Source organism: Myxine glutinosa, chromosome 1 (assembly GCF_964187855.1).
Source record: "Myxine glutinosa chromosome 1, kmMyxGlut1.1, whole genome shotgun sequence".
NCBI classification, from domain to species: Eukaryota; Metazoa; Chordata; class Myxini; order Myxiniformes; family Myxinidae; genus Myxine; species Myxine glutinosa.
In genome coordinates, this window is record NC_136261.1 from 377,966,630 (window position 1) to 377,985,503 (window position 18,874).

At 47.1% G+C, this 18,874-nt stretch overlaps 1 protein-coding gene across 3 annotated transcripts in view; it reads right to left on the bottom strand.

Moving 5' to 3' along the window:
• Positions 1–837: 837 nt before the first annotated feature.
• The window catches only part of LOC137415062 (uncharacterized), a 92,401-nt gene continuing 74,364 nt past the window's right edge, over positions 838–18,874 (bottom strand). For all 3 annotated transcript variants that reach the window (XM_078770206.1, XM_078770205.1, XM_078770204.1), the window contains 3 exons: positions 13,832–13,969; positions 4,701–4,841; positions 838–4,566 (listed from right to left, as the gene is read on the bottom strand). In XM_078770206.1, the coding sequence (XP_078626332.1) occupies positions 2,930–4,566; positions 4,701–4,841; positions 13,832–13,969 (1,916 nt within the window). In that variant the 3' untranslated portion in view covers positions 838–2,929. The remainder of the gene's footprint in view (positions 4,567–4,700; positions 4,842–13,831; positions 13,970–18,874) is intronic.

The following is an 18,874-nucleotide window of genomic DNA, read 5'->3' on the forward strand; positions in this document are numbered from 1 at the left end:
CTCCCCACCACACCCCCATCCACCCTAAACAGTTATTTTAAAAATTGGGGTCTGAGTCTGTATACGGTTGGGGGGAGGGGCGGGAGGAAGGGAGAGGGGGGAGTTGCCCCCCAAAATAGGTATTTTTTTGTTTGTTTGTTTAAAGTCTCATGATTATGTTAGTATGATGCATGCTGCCCTGTCTCCTAGTAACCATTGAAATTGGTTTAAAATACCTTGGTCAGTGTAGTATACTGTTTATTCTACCAGGTGATGATGGATATGGTGGATATAGAATGGATCTGGAATGGAATCATCATTGATGATGGTTTTCAAATCCTTCCTCTTCTCCAATGGCTTGATCTCTGATCATCAATTTGGATTCAGACCAGGTCATTCTACTCGGACATGCTGCTTCTCAACAATGGATGGAGGTCCCCAATGCCAAACAGGAAATCAGAGCTGTCTCCCTTGACATCCCTCCACTAACACTAACTCCCTCCACTAATAATGCATTAACATTGATGTTGAAAAAATGTGGTAGCAACCAGCTGTGTGGCCTTCCACATTGGGACCTATGTAACAAAGCTGCTTAGCAGCAATCAGTGATGGCACGAAGTGCAGTAATGTCATGATGGTAAATGCTATGCAAGGCTTTCATCTGATTTGGTAAACTGTCAGTTTGATCAGGATTACTTATGGGAATATGGACAACTCCAAACTCGTACCTGACTGATAATTGATCATAATGTGCCATTAAAAATTCCCAATAACGCCGACAGTGTTGTTGTGAATAATATCTGATACCTGATATCGACACAGGGTGAAAAAACAAAGCAAAAAACCCAAAAAACTGCATTTGTGCTTTGAGGACCTCTCTTTATTGTGAAACACTTCACAAATTAAAGTTTCACGAAAAACATAGGCAGGAGTCTTCTTCTGATAAACAATTTTACAACAAGGGCTTTCTCCCCATGTCACACAAGGCAATGAAACATGGATTACAGCAAAGATGGAGTAAAAATTGATGTTCAAACTGCCATGGAAAGATGCCATCTGAGCAAAACCAAAAAGGGACAAGAAAAACAACTAAATCAGATAGAAAACAAAATTCATAAACACGGGTCACAAACAAAAAACTCAAATGGAACTTGGCTAGATACATGGCAAGGACAGAGACAAGAATTACAAACTGGCAACCGAAGGAAGACCCTGAAAGAAGCACGATGAGATCCAAGATCAGATTGAGAGATTAAGTTAGGTTACAATTTGAGTTTTTGGCATAAAATTTTCAACAATTCTCTGCAATGAATTAATCATGCATGGAGAACCAAATTAATAAAATTACATTTTGTTTTTAAGCTGAAATTTTATTTAAACTTAGTTTGAGGACACGGATGGCATTAGAATTTTGAGATTCTTGTTGCCTTCTGACACCAGTTTTCAGTCATTGTTGTGGACATTCTGGTGACAGCCAGCCACATGGTTTTCATCGAGTGGTTCGGGGTGCCGGCTAGTTGTTAGGGGTTACAGATGATACTCTGAGGAGTTGTGCTGACAAGGTAGATGTCCAAAGGACTGTACGCTTTTACGATAGCTTTCTCCTTTCTGATTCACTGAATACCTTCCCTACTGCTGAGGATCGCATATGAGGGGGGCATGCACAACCCAGTATGGGTAATGCTATGTGAATTTAACAAACCTTTATCAGCAAAACTTTCTCCACAGTCAGAGCACTTTTTATGCGAGTACTCCAGCGTGGGTTGCACGATGGAAGTTCAAGCTCCGTTTAGAAATAAAATCCTTGTCACAAATACAATATTTGAAAGGACGATCTCGTTGGTTGTTATCACAGGCACGTTTTAGGAGGTGGAAGGCAGTTCTCCTAGAACTCAAAATCTCGACCTCATTTTTTGGTAAAGGATTATTATTCATCAACCAGTTTGTTCGGTAAAGGAATATTCTCATATCTTTGTTCCAAAGGCTCCATTTATACTCCTCACTGAACCTCAAACAGCCTCCACCTGCAGCTTGTTTGACATATTTCCCGAATTGCGTTTTAAGTAATCAGTTCGTGTTTTCTTGATCATCCGGATTCCTTGTTGCTCCGACTATCACTGGTACAATTTCAGGTTTCTTCAATTTCAAAAACCTCTTTTTTATTTTGCTTTTTCTGGTCTTCATCAATGATCTCTCCAACTCTCTGGAAAATCCTCTCTATCTCTTTGCTGATGACTCCACTCTCTGCTGCTCCATTCCTCATCCCTCAGACTGGCAGTCTGCAGCCTCCTCACTCTTTGCAGACCTGGACAAAATCACAGACTGGTCAAACAAGTGGAACATGTCTTTCAATCCTGACAAATCTCATACTCTTACGATGTCTCTCCGAAAAGACCGACTGGAAAACCCTCCCATATACTTTCTCAACAATCCTTTCCAAGAAGTTCTGTCTCTCAAACACGACCTTGGGGAACTCCAGCCTGACAGGAAGGGGAGATGAGAGAAATCCATTCAGGGCCACATGTTGACTACGACCAGAGAGGAAGTCCGCAAGCCAAGCATGGAGATTTCCATGGATACCATAGGAGGAGAGTTTGGTGAGCAGAGCTGGGTGCCAGACCGTATCGAAGGCACGTGATATGTCAAGAGAGACAGCTCTGATTTCCTGTTTGGCATTGAGGACCTCCATCCATTGTTGAGACAGCAGAAGCAACTTGTCCAGAGTAGAATGACCTGGTCTGAATTCAAATTGATGATCGGAGATCAAGCCATTGGAGAAGAGGAAGGATTTGATATCCGAAGGAATGATGGATTCCATGACTTTGCTGATAATTGGGAGCAGGCTGATTGGTCTGCAGTTGCAAGGATCTGTTTTTGCAACTTTTTTGTGTAAAGCAGTTAAGCTTTACAGTCTTAACCTCATTTTAAAGTCTTAACCTCATTTTTCATATCATGGTGTTTTAGATTTCAGCTCTCCTGCATGGATCCTCATATGTAATTTCAATTCTCCTTTTTGAGAGAAACATTTATCACATATCGAGCATTTGTGAGGTCGCTTTCCTGTATGGATCATTATATGTGATTTCAAATTGCTGCTCTGAGAGAAACCTTTATCACATATCGAGCATTTGTAAGGTCGCTCTCCTGTGTGAATCCTCAAATGTGATTTCAAATCGCCTTTTTGAGAGAAACCTTTATCACATGTCGAGCATATGTGAGGTTGCTCTCCTGTATGGATCATCATATGTGATTTCAAATTGCTGCTATGAGAGAAACCTTTATCACATATCAAGCATTTATGAGGTCGCTCTCCTGTGTGGAGCCTCAAATGTGATTTCAAATGGCCTTTTTGAGAAAAACCTTTATCACATATCGAGCATATGTGAGGTTGCTCTCCTGTATGGATCCTCATATGTAATTTCAAATTGCTGCTCTGAGAGAAACCTTTATCACATATCGAGCATTTGTGAGGTTGCTCTCCTGCATGGCTCCTCCTATGTAATTTCAAATCGCCTTTTTGAGAGAAACATTTATCACATATCGAGCATTTGTAATGTCGCTCTCCTGTGTGGATCCTCAAATGCGATTTCAAATTGCCTTTTTGAGAGAAACATTTATCACATATCGAGCACTTGTGATGTCGCTCTCCTGTGTGGATCCTCAAATGTGATTTCAAACTGCCTTTTTGGGAGAAACATTTATCACATATCGAGCATTTGTGCGGTCTCTCTCCTGCATTGATCCTCAAATGTGATTTCAAACTGTCTTTTAGAGAGAAACCTTTATCACATTTCGAGCAATTGTGAGGTCGCTCTCCTGTATGGATCTTCATATGTTTTTTCAAACTGTCTTTCAGAGAGAAACCTTTTTCACACATCGAGCATTTGTAAGGTCGCTCTCCTGTATGGATCATCATATGTGATTTCAAACTGCTGCTATGAGACAAACTTTTATCACAAATCGAGCATTTGTAAGGATGCTCTCCTGTATGGATCTGCAGATGTTTTTTCAAACTGCTATTATGAGAGAAACCTTTATCACATATCGAGCATTTGTAAGGACGCTCTCCTGTATGGATCATCATATGTGATTTCAAACTGCTGCTGTGAGAGAAACCTTTATCACAAATCGAGCATTTATAAGGACGCTCTCCTGTATGGATCCTCATATGTGATTTCAAATCGCCTTTTTGAGAGAAACCTTTATCACATATCGAGCATTTGTGAGGTCGCTCTCCTGTATGGATCCTAAAATGCGATTTCAAATGGCCTTTTTGAGAGAAACGTTTATCACATATCGAGCATTTCTGAGGTTGCTCTCCTATATGGATCCTCCTGTGTATTTTCATGTCACCAGTTGACGCAAAATCCATTCTGCACACATTACTCTTATAACGTATTCGCCTTTCTTCAACATTTTTTTGTTCATTTAATTTAATATTAATGTTGGTGTTGCAAGGCCCTGGCATGCACTTGTATTTTATAGGAAGTGGGTCTTGATCTTGTGATCCTTTCTTCAAAAAAGGCTTCTTCGTCACTGCCAAGCTGTGACTGAACCTTATTTGTCCCATATTATTTCTGGATTGTTCTGCAGAAACAAAGAACACAACATTTTGTTTTTTTTTGTCGAAATCAAAATGCAAAATATTTAACACATTTCCAAAAATTATATATTTTCTCAACACTTAAGATTGTTTGTGAATTTTTTACATTTCCACTCACCAGTTGCAAAACACGAAACACTTCCATTTGTCATGTGAATATCATCTGAACCTTCCTTTGCAGAAGCACATTTTGCATCTTTTGTGACAGATGAATCATTGTTGTGTTGTCTGCCTTCCACTTTTACAGGATAGACACCACCTGTGTACAAATCAGCATCAGCCTTTTGCAGGAAAAGGACATTGAGAACCATCTTAAGAGTTCATTCCAATTCATAGAATGTGTACTTCAATTCAAATATAATAATGAAGTTAAACATTGTTAAAAATAAAAATTCCAGATGTTAAGTGCAATTCGAAGCAGTTTTTACATCACCCTTATTTATACACCACCCTATTTAACATGTCCAAGTACTGCTAAATCATAGGTTATTGGAACAAGAAGGCGATTTGTGTTCAAGCATTTATTTAAATTTAAATAAAATAAGGATTGTAAAATTCATCAAAAAAAAATTCTGGAATTTACTGGCGTTAACAATATCTCAAAATTTCCTTTAAGAACAACTGTGTCTACCCTCAGGAAAGCCAGAAAATAATAACTCTCGACTCTCAAAACTGAACTCTCAAACCTGTCTCCCTCCCAAGTCCTGATGGCGGCTGGTCAAATCTATTTCTGGTGTTTGTTCCCCTTCCATGCCCTCCCTTATCCCAAAAGGCAAAACACCTGACACCGCACGTGAAAAAGCTGAATGCCTCAACTCTGTGTTTGTCTCAAAATCTTGTGTCCCAACTCATTGCTCTCTGTACCGACCTTACCAAGTCGAACCCAGCTGCTCCTGGACTCTGCAACTATAGACTAATCAGCCTACTCCAAATCATCAGCAAGGTCTTGGAATCCATCATCGCTTCTGATATTAAATCCTTCCTCTTCTCCAATGGCTTGATCTCTGATCCTCATTTTGGATTCAGACAAGGCCACTCCAATCTGGACATGCTGCTTCTGCTGTCTCAACAATGGATGGAGGTCCTCAATGCTAAACAGGAAATCAGAGCCGTCTCCCGAGACATATCTCGTGCCTTCGATACGGTCGGGAACACCGCCCTGCTTACCAAACCCTCCTCTGATGGTATTAATGGAAATCTCCAAGCACGGCTTACGGACTTCCTCTCTGGTCGAAGTCAATGTGTGGCCCTGAATGGAATTTTCTCATCTACCCTTCCTGTACAGGCTGAAGTTCCTCGAGGCAGTGTTCTGTGCCCTGCACTTTTTCTGGTCTTCATTAATGATCAATCCGAGTCTCAGGAAAATCCTCTCTATATTTTGCTCATGACTCCACCCTCTGCCACTCCATAACTCAACCCTGAGATCGGCAGGCAGGAGCCTCTTCACTCTCTGCAGACCGGATAAAATCACAACGTGGTCAAACAAGTTGAACATGTAATTCAATCCTGACAAATCTCAAACCCAAACGATTTTTCTTCATAAAGATCATCTGGAAAACCCTCCCATGTACTTTCTCAACAAGCTTCTCGAATAAGTTCTGTCACTCAATCTTTTGGGTCTCACTATCTGCCATGATCTTTCCTGGGAAAACCACCTTTCCAAGCCGCCAAGCCTGTACGTCCTCCATCATGCGAAGTCCTTTCTTGGCACTACTGAGCTCCTCACCACATACAAAGCATTCATCCACAGCTTGATGGAATGCTGCTCTCCCCTCTGGGCTGGTGAACCTGCCTCACACCTAGCTCAGCTTCATATTATCGAAACCAAAGCTATTAGAATCATTGCTATGTCCCGCAATGAAGCTGCTTCTGAGGGCCTTTCACACTCTCATCGCAGGCAGGTTTGGTGGTCTTTGTCTTCTCCCGACTCCTTTCTGGCCTTGCTCCCTCAGCTCTGTCTGTGCTCTGTCCTCCATATATTCCTTCAGGACGCACAAGATCTGCCAGCAACCCTCTTCTGGGGAAACTGCCAAAAATCAAGACTCTCTGCTCACCTTCACTCTCATTCCTCTTCTCTCCTGCCCTTGGAACAAACTCCCACACTCTCTTGAATCCCACTCCTCCCTCTTGGTCTTCAAAGCAGTTGTTCACCACCATCACTTGTTTCCCCCATCCTAAACCTTGATCTTTTCTGCAAGATCAAGGTTAATACACCTCAAATCCACCTTTTTCAAATTCCAACTTTTTTTCATAAAAGTCCAAGGAGAGTCCATTTGTTTTATACCGTTGTATCCCACCCCCACCCCCCAGCCCACTCCCTTCCACAGATCTACCAATGTCCCTGTTCTCTATTGTTGTTGTGCCTGTGTGCTTCCCTCTCTCTACAACCCCCCCCCCCCCTCTCTCTCTCGTCTCTCACTCCCCTTAATTTACGTTTTATGTGTCTGTTTGTTTTTGTGTTTTATGTGCTAGCTCGTACACGAGCTTCGACTTTGTACACAAAAAATAATAACAATAAAAGAAAAGAAAATAATGTAGAATGGTATGCAGCAGCACATACTTTTGACCCTCCAAAATAGTTGGTGGTTGAATTCAGTCAGCTGATATGAAGATCCCATTCAATTATATATTTTCCTCCTTGAGGAATTGAATTGGAATGAAATTGAATTGGAATGAAAATTGAGGATTTGAGAAATCTAGAATGGTTGTTGACATTTGGCCTATGTTGACCTTTCGAATTCAGTAACCCGACATGAAAATCTTATTCAAATTTCAAGTAAATCGGATGAAAATTGAGGATTTTAGAAATTTGAAAAGCTGTTTTTTTTTTTTTTTTTGGTATTCAGTCAATATTCGTGAAAGAGCCAACACATTGCACACGAAAACATGCACGGAACATAAAACATACAAAAAAGGGAGAGGCAGACAAGAGTGGGGGGAGAGGAAAACATACAAGCACAACAACAGCAAAGAACAGGGACATCGGTGGATCTGTGGGAGAGACAAAGGGCTGGGGGAGAGGGGTGAGGAGGGATAAAACGGTGGAAAACAAATGGACACAACTTGTTATTTGGAGATTGAAAGGTGGATTTAGCGTGTTTTCACAGGGGTAGAAAAGATCAAGGTTTTGGATGGGGGAAGACAAGAGATGTTGGTGAACAGCTGTTTTGAACACCTGGTGGGAAGAGTGAAGGTGAGCAGAGAGTGAACGTGAGCAGAGTCTTGCAGGACTTTTGATTGGTAGTTAACATGGAATATGAATGAATGAATGATCGTTTTAAGGCCATAAGGTTTTAGGGCCATGGTAGTTAACATGGGAAGGTGAATATCGTATGGATGCGTTAGGAGTGCTTGAATAAGTTCAAGAGGAGGCAGAAGAGGAAAGTAATGGGGTAATTCACCGATATGCATTGAGAATATTTCTTTATAGATGCAATCTTCTGAAGAAATATGGCAATATTAAATTTGTCCAGCATAAAACACTCAAAGGAATCGCTTTGGTCGCTGCTGAATCTTGTGTAAGATGACCTGGATCAACCTACGATGAGGAGCAATATGCTGAATCCCCTTCAATAATTGTTTGTGACGCTGCGATTCTATGCAAGTGCATCATATAAATTTGATGTTTGAGCCATGTGCAGTGTGTCGCAGGCTTATCAAATGTTTCGACACATGCAAGTTATTAGCTGTTTGTCTCCCTTCACAAATTGCGAACTGGACGGGGGGGATTGGACGGGACGGTACAACGATATTGTCGCATCCCTGGTGTTAAGACCCCAAGAGGACGAATTACCAAAACGAGCTTTAACTCTGAGGCATATAAACCGAAAAATATGGTGGCAGCTTTTGGCACGCACGGGAAGGTTTGAGGCCTTGTCTGATCGGAAACACAAGGGGTTATTCCAAACCCACAAAACAAAGAAAATAACCACGACAAAGTAAAATTCAACAAATATAAATGTATTCACAGAAATGGAAAAGACAACGAAAGGTGAGGTAAATGAAACCAATATCCTAATGTGAGACGTCTCCTCAGACTCATATGCAGACACAGGGAAAGAGAAAGAAAATAAAATGCGCTTGTAATCGGCCCCCTCTCAGCTTTGCGGTTCAACCGAGGGCTTGCAGACATTTGGTGGTGGTTGAACGGGTCCCGCAGTTCGGCCAACGGCCCGGTCATCGACAGGAGGAAGATGACGCCAAATTGCTCTTCCACTGCGCCACAAACATGAAGTAACTTGGGCAGGCAACCCTCGGTCACTCCCCTTCCATTTGAACCGCCACAAGGCCCGCTAAGCGTCGCTTTCTTGCTCCTCTTCGACGGCCGCACCAATCTCTTCCTTAATGGTGCCAACAGTTTACAAAGGCTCTGAAATCACTCCACAGCGCGCCCGGTCACGAAAACGCAGCCATTCCCTCCCGCGACTAAGAACATAGAGAGATATACAGTGCATATCAAAAAAAAGGTAATCCTAATTCAAGGGGTTAATATGCAAAGGTTATTTAGTTTGACAATTTACATGTGGTTTACCAATTATGAGGAGATCCTCAGCTTTCCATTGATGCCTTTCATGCATCATTGCTGTCACACATGACCGAGTACATGTTCATTGAAAATGACAAGTTCAAATCGCATTTTTACAAGTTTGGCTAATCGGTGCAAGACAGTTTTAAATGGACGCATTACTTGTCGACTGCCAAGTTGATTATGTAAAATTGTTAAGCTGGTCTGGTAATTGTCGGTTGCATCATCCTTTGTTTAAGATGGGTATTTAAGATGGGCCTACAGTGTATGGGTTTAGAGACAGTCTGATTTATTGAAAAGATGGTTCAACTTACGACTGAACAGCGGACCTTCGTGGTTGCAACCTTTCACCAAACTGGAAGTTTGCAGCGAACTCGTGGTGCGTTCAGGGAACGTTTCCCAGAACGGGAGCCTCCAGCAGCCAAAACCATCTGGGCGAATGTCAGAAAATACCAAGAGCATGGCACTAGCCTCAACCGCAACAAGGGGAATTCTGGTAGGAGGCGCACTGGGCGATCGGAAATGAACATTGCAGCAGTAATGCAGCAAGTTTTGGAGCATCCTCGGGATACCAGTGCAAGACGAAATGGGATGGGATTGCCTTCGGCAACATTCAACCGAATCACAAGACTGGACCTCCACCAACATCCATATCGGATTCACATCCGGCATCAACTTACGCCAGGGGATTTTGCCGGGAGGCTGGTGCTTGCCGGATGGCTGATAGCACGTTGCGAAGCAGATGTCAATTTCCTGTGGTATCTCGTTATTGGCGACGAAGCTGCTTTCGCCATGGACGGCAAGGTCAATACCCATAATGTTCTTGAATATGCACCGACAGGACAACCCCCGGAATTTAATTTTGACACCAACATGAATCGAGAAAAGTGGACTGTTTGGTTGGGACTTTGTGGAAGTGGTCAGGTGATCGGACCATTTTTCTTTCAAAGGAATGTCAATGGTAACAGGTATCTGCAGATGATCAATGATGAAGTTTTACCGCAGCTGGAGGAGAACTTTGAGGGACAGGTTCGTGGTGTCTTCAGATATCTCTGGTGGGACCAAGACGGCGCCCCAGCACATCGTCTTATCGCTGTCCGAGATCGACTGAGGGAACTCTTTGGAGACCGAGTCATCGCCCTCAACCATGCAGTGGAATGGCCGCCAAGATCACCTGACCTCACACCATGTGATTATTTCCTTCTTTTTTTTTTTTTTTTTTTTTTTTGTATACAAGATCGAGGCTCGTGAAAGAGCGAACATTTATCACACAGAAAGACAAACCGACAAACCGACACATAACCGACAAACCGACACATAAAACAAATAACATCGGGAGCGGTAGACAAGATGGGGAGAGAGGGGGAAGGACACAAACACAACATTTGAGAGCAGGAACCGAGAGACATGGAGACATCAAGAGATCTGTGGGAGGGAGAGGGCTTTGGGGGGGAGGCATGGGAAAGGGGGTGGGAGAGGCATAAAACATATGGACACTGCTAGGACTACCAGGAAAGAAGTTGGAATTACAAACAAGGTGGATCTGGGGTGAATTAGTGGGGGTAGAAAAGATCAAGGTTTTGGATGGGGGAAGATAAGAGATGGTGGTGAACAGCTGTTTTAAAGACCTGGAGGGAGGAGTGGGATTGAAGGGAGTGTGGGAGTTTGTTCCAGAGGCGGGAGAAAAGAGGAATGAAGGAGTGAAGGTGAGCAGAGAGCCGAGATTTCGGCAGTTTAACCATCAGAGGCTTGCTGGCAGATCTTGTGCGACCTGTAGGAATATTTGGGGGACAGAGCACAGAGAGAGCTGGGGGAGCAAGGCCGGAGAGGAGTCGGTAGAAGACAGAAAGACCACCTACCTGCCTGCGGTGAGTGAGTGAAAGGCCCTCAGAGATAGCTTCATCGCGGGAGATTCCAATGATTCTGAAAGCTTTGGTTTCAACAGCGTGAAGCCGAGCTAGGTGTGAGGCAGGAGCACCAGCCCATAGGGGAGAACAGTATTCCATTGAGCTGCGGATGAAAGCCTTGTATGTGGTGAGGAGCTCAGGTGTGCCTAGGAAGGACTTCGCACGACGGAGGATGCCCAGTCGGCGACTGGCTTTGCAGGCCAGCTTGGAAATGTGGTTTTCCCAAGAAAGATCATGGCAGATCTTTGGGGACATTTAATGAACAAGGTGTTCGTAACTCCCCCCCCCCCCCGTGATCTTGACAAATTGCAGGGCCGTATTCGACATGAAGCGGATGCTTTGCGCAATGACCCAGCTTTGTTGAGATGAGCAGTTCAGGGCATGCTCCACCGCTGTGAGCTTTGTGTTGAAATGGGAGGTGGACATGTTGAAGGTGTGGGTGCATAAAGGCCAATCATTCCTGAGAAAAGTTCACATCTGACGTTCATTTTGCACCAATTATCCTGACTTGCATCGATTAGCCAAACTTGTAAAAATGCGATTTGAACTTGTCATTTTCAATGAACATGTACTCGGTCATGTGTGACAGCAATGATGCATGGAAGGTATCAATGGAAAGCTGAGGATCTCCTCTTAATTAGTAAACCACATGTAAATTGTCAAAATAAATAACCTTTGCATATTAACCCCTTGAATTCGGATTACCTTTTTTTGATACGCACTGTATATCCGTTCGCTCACAATGAAAGCCAGGACCAAGAGAGCCAGATGGCGAGACAGCTTCTCCTTTCTTCAGCACTCCAATGTTGCATGCTGGTGTCACACTCTGTCCAATCACTGAGTCCTACTCAATCATCCCATCGTGCCTCCACCAATCCTGAAGGCCGGAGTGTGGCTTCCTCGTTACGAAGCCTCGGGGGGCCTCAAACAGAGATTTGACTCCGGTCCAATTGTTACGTGGTCCTCCTGGTGCCTACCTGGTCTCGGTGACCCCCGGACCGTGAGAGGAACTCCGCCAGAAAGATCTGGCGGAGGCACGATGGGATGACGTGCATTTAGGCGCTTTCGTAACGCAATCAATATGAATTTCAATCAATCAGAAACCCCACACCAAGGATCCGGAATAATCAATGATATATTCCCCGAGCAATCAACAACCATCCACAATCAGCAATCAATAGTACAAAGAGGTAAACTCATCTATAATAACTCTAAGATGGCCATCTTATACAATCCTCACGTGAGCCCCACTCCCGACTCCCTCCATGGTCAATGTCTCTCTCAATGTCTCCGTACTCCTGTAGTTCGATCTCCGCACGTGGGCGGTTGAACGGACCCTTCCTGACGTGCTTTCCCCGGGCATGTCCCATACCGGGAACAACGGCTGCAGCGCGCACCTCCTGGCCAAGCAAAGCGGGTAAAGTAAAGCAGGCAAAGCAACACGCGGCTTGCCCAGCGCGCGCGGCCCAAGGTGCGACCCGTAAGCGGCCTTGTAGACGGTGAGGCGAACTGTGCCAGCTGCTTGGTTCCGTGCACGAACCCACGGTGACTTGACGTGTCAAAGGGTAGTTACACGTCCCGGTAACTCCTCTCGCCAGACGGGCTTTTAAACGCCGATTCTGTCACGTTGCTCAATCGAGACCGCTCGCCTCCGAGCTCGGCGAGGAAGAAGAAGAATCGTCGCGTCTCCAGGACCTCGTGTCTTTTCTTCTTCCGTTTCCGGTCTCCTTTTTCTCAGAAGGGCTCCTGACCCTTTAATCACAACAACCTTTAATCGACTACACATTGATAAGCAAAGACCTGAATAGTAATTCACATACATTCACATAAATATGTAACACAATCTCTGTTTGGAAATGTTTGGAAGACGTCAGCAATCGCGAGGCAGGGCTGCTGGCATGATCGACAAATGCTGTTTCTGTTGGCCGTGGGGGCGTGGTGAGCGAATGGAACGTTTGCGCCATGGCTTTTTATTTGCAATAAACAAGGGAGAAATCACCGAGGGCAACTCCAAACTGGGGAGTTAATCGTATACTCCCTATCTTCTTAACACAAGCTCCACCCCTTTGCATGGAGACATGCAAATGCTCTTACCCGGACAGATGGCCCACTTAGATACATCGAGATGGCTTCACGTGGCACACAGAGCATTCTAAAACGAAACGATTCTATCTCGACGAAGGTATTCCATTCACTGCCCCCACAAACATAAGTATTTTTGACAGGGTTTAAGGTTTACGCATTTGTTAGCAAGATGCTCACAAAGCTCACAAACCTCTGGAACAAACTCCCTCACTCTCTTCAATCCCACTCAACCCTCCAGGTCTTTAAAACAGCTGTGCACCACCATCTCTTATCTTCCCCCATCCAAACCTTGATCTTTTTTTACCCCCGCTAATTTCACCCCAGATCCACTTTTTTGAAATACCAACTTCTTTCCTGGAAGTCCTTGCAGTGTCCTTGTGTTTTATACTTCTCCCACCCCCTCCCTCCCCCCTTCCCACACCTTGAATTCGGATTACCTTTTTTGGATTACCTTTTTGACACCAACATGAATCGAGGGGTGGGTTATGAGTTTTGACACAGATCTCCCGATGTCCCTGCTCTCAAATGTGTTTGTGTGCTTCCCTCCTCTCTCCCCATCTTGTCTACTGCTCCCCTTATTATATACTTTGTTTGTCTGTTTGATTTTTTTTGTGTGATAAATGTTGGCTCTTTCACGAGCCTCGATTCTGTATCCCCCAAAAATAAAAAAATAAAAAAAAGTGCCTTTCGTGAATTCCACCCAAAATGGCAATTTTGTAGGTTTCTGCTCACCAGTTGCAGAACAGGCAGCACTGCCATTTGTGAAAGGAACATCTGACTCTTCCTTTACAGAAGCATATCTCAAAGCTTCTGAGTCAGAAGAATCGTTGTCGTTTTGTGTGCATTCCACTTTCACAGGATAGACATCACCTGCAAACAATTCAGTGTCAGTCTTTGGAGGGACACAAAGTTTAAAACTTTCAAATATAAATGAGGTCAATCGGACATTTATTCAGTCGAGGAAAAGGATTATCTAAATATCACAGAATTATCACACCGTTACAAGACATTTGGTCCACGTCTTCACTGCAACCTCCTCCCAGCACATGTATCAAAATAACACATTGCTAATCAGACAGCTCTGCTCCAAAACGTATGAGGAAGCTACTTTTCCAATGCCTTTTTTGAAAATACCCCATTTGATGTGGCATACTATGTTATATCGTGTCGGTGCTGCTGAAGCAGTTTCTTGCCAAGGCGTGTTGTTGAACTGTTGTGCTCTCGGAGTAGCTGGAGCCGCGTTGCCTTTCGGAGTGGAGAGCGAAGAAGGACCGGCCGCACGAATTGCCTCACGTTTGTGGCGCAGTGGAGAGCGACTTGGCGCTATTGTTGGCGCGCTTCCCAGGTGAGCGGCGTCGGGCCACCTGGCACTGCCGACTTCATTCAAAAGCCTCGTGCTGGCTGACCAATAAGACAATTTATTTTATTTTCCTTATAATTCCCGTTGTCTGTTGTGTCTGCTTGAGGGTCCCTCAAGTAGAATTTCAACTATTTTACTCCAACCTTTATTTCGTCTTTATGAATTTAATGAAAAAAAATCGGTGTTGCATTTTCAATTGTGTGTCATGTTTCTCTGTCGTGGGTCTGAGGATAAACCGTGTGGCGGTCGTCGAAGGTAAGCACTTTGGTTCCGTCTCGCACTCGCCAAAAAGGTACCGCCAATTTCCGGCTTTACCGCCTCGGAGTTAAAACTGTTCGGCTATCTGCCGCCCGTGATCTTAATCACCGTTGACATGACACTATATTATTTTGTTACTATGTATTTGTAGCGGTTACCGCTGGATGTACATAATCGCCTTGCACCGGCCAGAACACGGCCGACGTGCCTCTCCCGGGCATGCCCGGACTCACTGTTCCCGGGCACGCCCGAACCTCCCGGGCACGCCCGGTCTCGTCTTTCCCGGGCATGCCCACTCTCGCCTTTCCAGGGCTCGCCCAGAGCGTCCGGGCATGCCCGCTATCGCCTTTCCAGGGCTCGCCCAGAGCGTCCGGGCATGCCCGCTATCGCCTTTCCAGGGCACGCCCAGAGCGTCCGGGCATGCCCGCTATCGCCTTTCCAGGGCTCGCCCAGAGCGTCCGGGCATGCCCGCTATTGCCTTTCCAGTGCTCGCCCAGAGCGCCCGGGCACGCCCAGCCTCGACTTGCCAGGCCGCAGCCAAACATGCCCGGGCAGGTCCAGACTCGCCTTTCCAAGGCTCGCCCTTGATACCCGGGCATGCCCGGTATAGCTTTTGCCGGGCAAACTTCCCGACATAAATGTGTATATATATTGTTGCCCGAAAAACGGGCTTGTCAGAATACCTGAGCTGTTTTGTTTCAATAAAGCAACTCGGACGAATTCCGTCTTTGGTCGCGTCAATTCTTTCGACTCACGTTGGAGCGCTGTTCCTTCATTGGTGACCTACCGACATGGATACGGCAGTGACGCTTAAACTGCCTACCTTCTGGGAGACTCACGCGGCTGTTTGGTTCGCCCAGGCGGACTCCCAGTTCGCCCTGTGAGGCATCACCGCGGACGACACCCGCTTCCACCATGTTGTGGCGGCGCTCGGTTCCACCACCGCGGCCCGCGCCTTGAGCCTCCTCCAGCACCCGCCGGCTGCTGACAAATACGACGCGCTGAAGATGCTCCTCCTCGGCGCTTTCGCCCTCGCACCGGCAGCACGCGCACGGCGCCTGCTTGACCTGCCCAAGCTCGGCGACACGCGCCCGTCCGAGCGCATGGACTATATGCTCTCGTTGCTCGGCGAGCACTCTCCGGCATTCCTGTTCCGGGAGCTGTTCCTCCGTCAGCTGCCTAACCCGGTATGCCTCGACCTGGCTGGCACGTTGATCACGGATTCCCGCGCCCTCGCCAGGGAAGCCGATAAGATCTCCTCGGCGGGCCAGCACATCGGCGCGGTTACCTGGAGCCCGCCGCCGTCTGAGGCGACGCCGACGACGCCCGAGCGCCCTGCGCGGTTGGAGGCCGAACTGCCGGTGCAACTGGCGGCCGCCACGCCGCACCGCCCGCTTCGGACACGACGGCCGGGGACTCCACCTGACCGGGCGTGGTGTTATTACCACGCCAGGTTCGGACACAAGGCTCGGACGTGCCGGCCCCCGTGCACTTTCGGCAGGTCGGGAAACGGCCGGGCCGGCGTTCATTCCCAGCCATGAGCGCCGGCCACTCGGGCAACTTGCTGTTTATTCGGGACAAAGCGTCTGGACGGCGTTTCCTGTGCGACACTGGCGCCCAACTGAGCGTCATACCTGCCTCCGAGCAGGACAGGCTGGACGCAGTTTGCGGCCCCTCTTTGGTCGCTGCTAATGGCTCGGCCATACGCACTTTCGGCCCACGCGTCGTCACCCTCTGCTTCGGCAGCCAGCGCTTTCAATGGACTTTTGTTACCGCCAGCGTCCCCGTGGCTTTGCTGGGCGCCGACTTCCTCTGCGCGCACGGGCTGCTGGTCGATGTCAAACGACGTCGCCTTGTCCACGCCGAGACCTTCAGCTCCCTGGCGTGCACAATGAGCAGCTCCGCGCCGACCGAACTGGCGTGCGCCCTCCCGGCAACGAACGAGTTCGCTCGCCTGCTCGTGGAATTCCCGGCCCTCACGCGGCCGACGTTTTCGGCCGTCGCGGTGTGGCACGGGATCGAGCACCACATACCCACTACGGGCCCGCCGGTCTACGCCAGGGCCCGCCACCTCGACCCGGCCAAGCTCGCCGTGGCAAAGGCCTAATTCGACGCGTTGGAGCACCTCGGCATCGTGCGGCGCTCCGATAGCGCGTGGGCCTCGCCACTGCACATCGTGCCAAAGCCGGGGGGTGGATGGCGCCCGTGTGGTGACTACCGCCATCTCAATGATGCTACCACCCCCGACAGGTACCCGATCCCGCATATTCAGGACTTTTCCGCCCGTTTGGCGGGACGGGTCATCTTTTCGAAAATTGACCTGATACGGGGCTACCACCAGGTACCTGTCCGGGCGGCCGACGTCCCGAAGACGGCCGTCATCACGCCGTTCGGCCTGTTCGAATTTTTGCGGATGCCGTTTGGCCTCAAGAACGCGGCCCAGGCGTTCCAGCGCTTGATGGACGGCGTGCTGCGCGACCTGCCGTTTCTTTTCGTCTATCTGGACGACATCCTCGTCGCCAGCACGTCCCGCGCCGAGCACCTCCTCCACCTCCGAACACTGTTCGGTCGCCTCAGCGAGCACGGCTTAATTGTCAACCCGGACACCAATATTTCACCAATAGGAATAGGGACAAGGGAAGGGATTGGTAGGGAAAGATGTGGGAGGAGAGTGGGAGGTGGGGAGAGCAGTCGACAGTGTGTCGGAGATTGCAGGAGAGCTAAGAGAAGGGGAAGGATGAGGACAAAAAGTTTGATGGTGATGGGATGAGGAACAGTGAGGTGTTGTTTGAGGAGTGGCAGAGTGAGGATAAGGTTGGAGGATGTGGAGGTATGAGTTGGAAGGGAGAGGAAGTGGGGAGGAGGCAGCTTTGTGGAGGAGTTAAGAGACACCTTGGAGGAGGAGGGGTGAGAGGGGAGAATTGAAGAAAAATGGTGAGGTTTTGAAGTTTTGGGGAAGGGTGAGGGTGAGGTTTGAGTTTTGAAGGGGAGGGGTGAGGGGAGATTTGAGAGGGAGGGTGAGGAGGGGATATTTGAGAGGGAGGGTGACGGGGAGATTTGAGGAGCAGTGGTGAGGAGGGAGATTTGAGGGAGAGGGGTGAGGAGGGAGATTTGAGGGGGAGGGGTGACTTGGGAAATTTGACAGGAAGTGGTGAGGGGTCGATTTGAGGGGAGGGGTGATGGGGGAGATTTTAAGGAGAGGGGTGGGTTATGAGTTTTGACGTTTTGTTTTTCGACTTCCGTTTTCGCGATCGAGGTGGTGACTTTTGTTCTCCACGGGCATCCAAAGTTGAGATATTTTTCCATTTGTGTGTTTGTCAAATTTCCACTCGTTATTTTATAGTCTTTGCGTTATTGTTTGTTTCTAGTTCATTTTGGTTTGATTCTCCTGCAACTCGTAATAAATTAATCGTTTTTGTTTGTCCCGCGTGTGTGGCCTTGTAGCCTGAGGCTTCCCCCGTCGAAGCTTGTTCACTAAGGTTCCTTCTGTTACGTGCTCCTCCCCGACCCCCTGGTCATGGTGTACCTCCGAGCCCAGAGAGGACCCACGGCAGAAAAATGTGTTATTCCGTGTCAAAAATTAATATTGAAACCACACCAATGGTTATCAACAAACAAGTAATGTATTAACAATCACACAAGAATAACGGTACAACAATAATGGCAATCAGAAGTACAATCAACACATCTTATGATGGTACCATCAGCTAGGATAAGATAACTCACTGTGCTCCAAGTGAGTGAAAAGAACACTCCCCAATGTCTCTATAGCTCAAAGGTGATCCCCTCCAGCAAGTGTCAGAGCGAGATCAAATCGAAACCCGAACCCCGTTCAGATGACGGGCCCGGTCACACTGCCAAAACAGCTCACAGGCGTAGGCGGCCGAAGCGGCATAAAGAGTCACGTGGTCCAAAACTGTGTCAGGCAAACTCATGGAGGAATGGGAATTCCAAAGGCGCCCTCCAGATATGAACGTTCACTGTTCAGTCGGCGAACCGCAAATTCATCTTCAAACTCCGCGTTGCGCACACACATCCCCGACAGACGACAGGATGGTGACAGAACTGACGCGTAGCAAAGACCTTTTGCGATGAACAAAGTGCGAGAGTCAAAATGGCCGACGGCTCGTACTTGAGTCGAAACGACCCGGCGATGA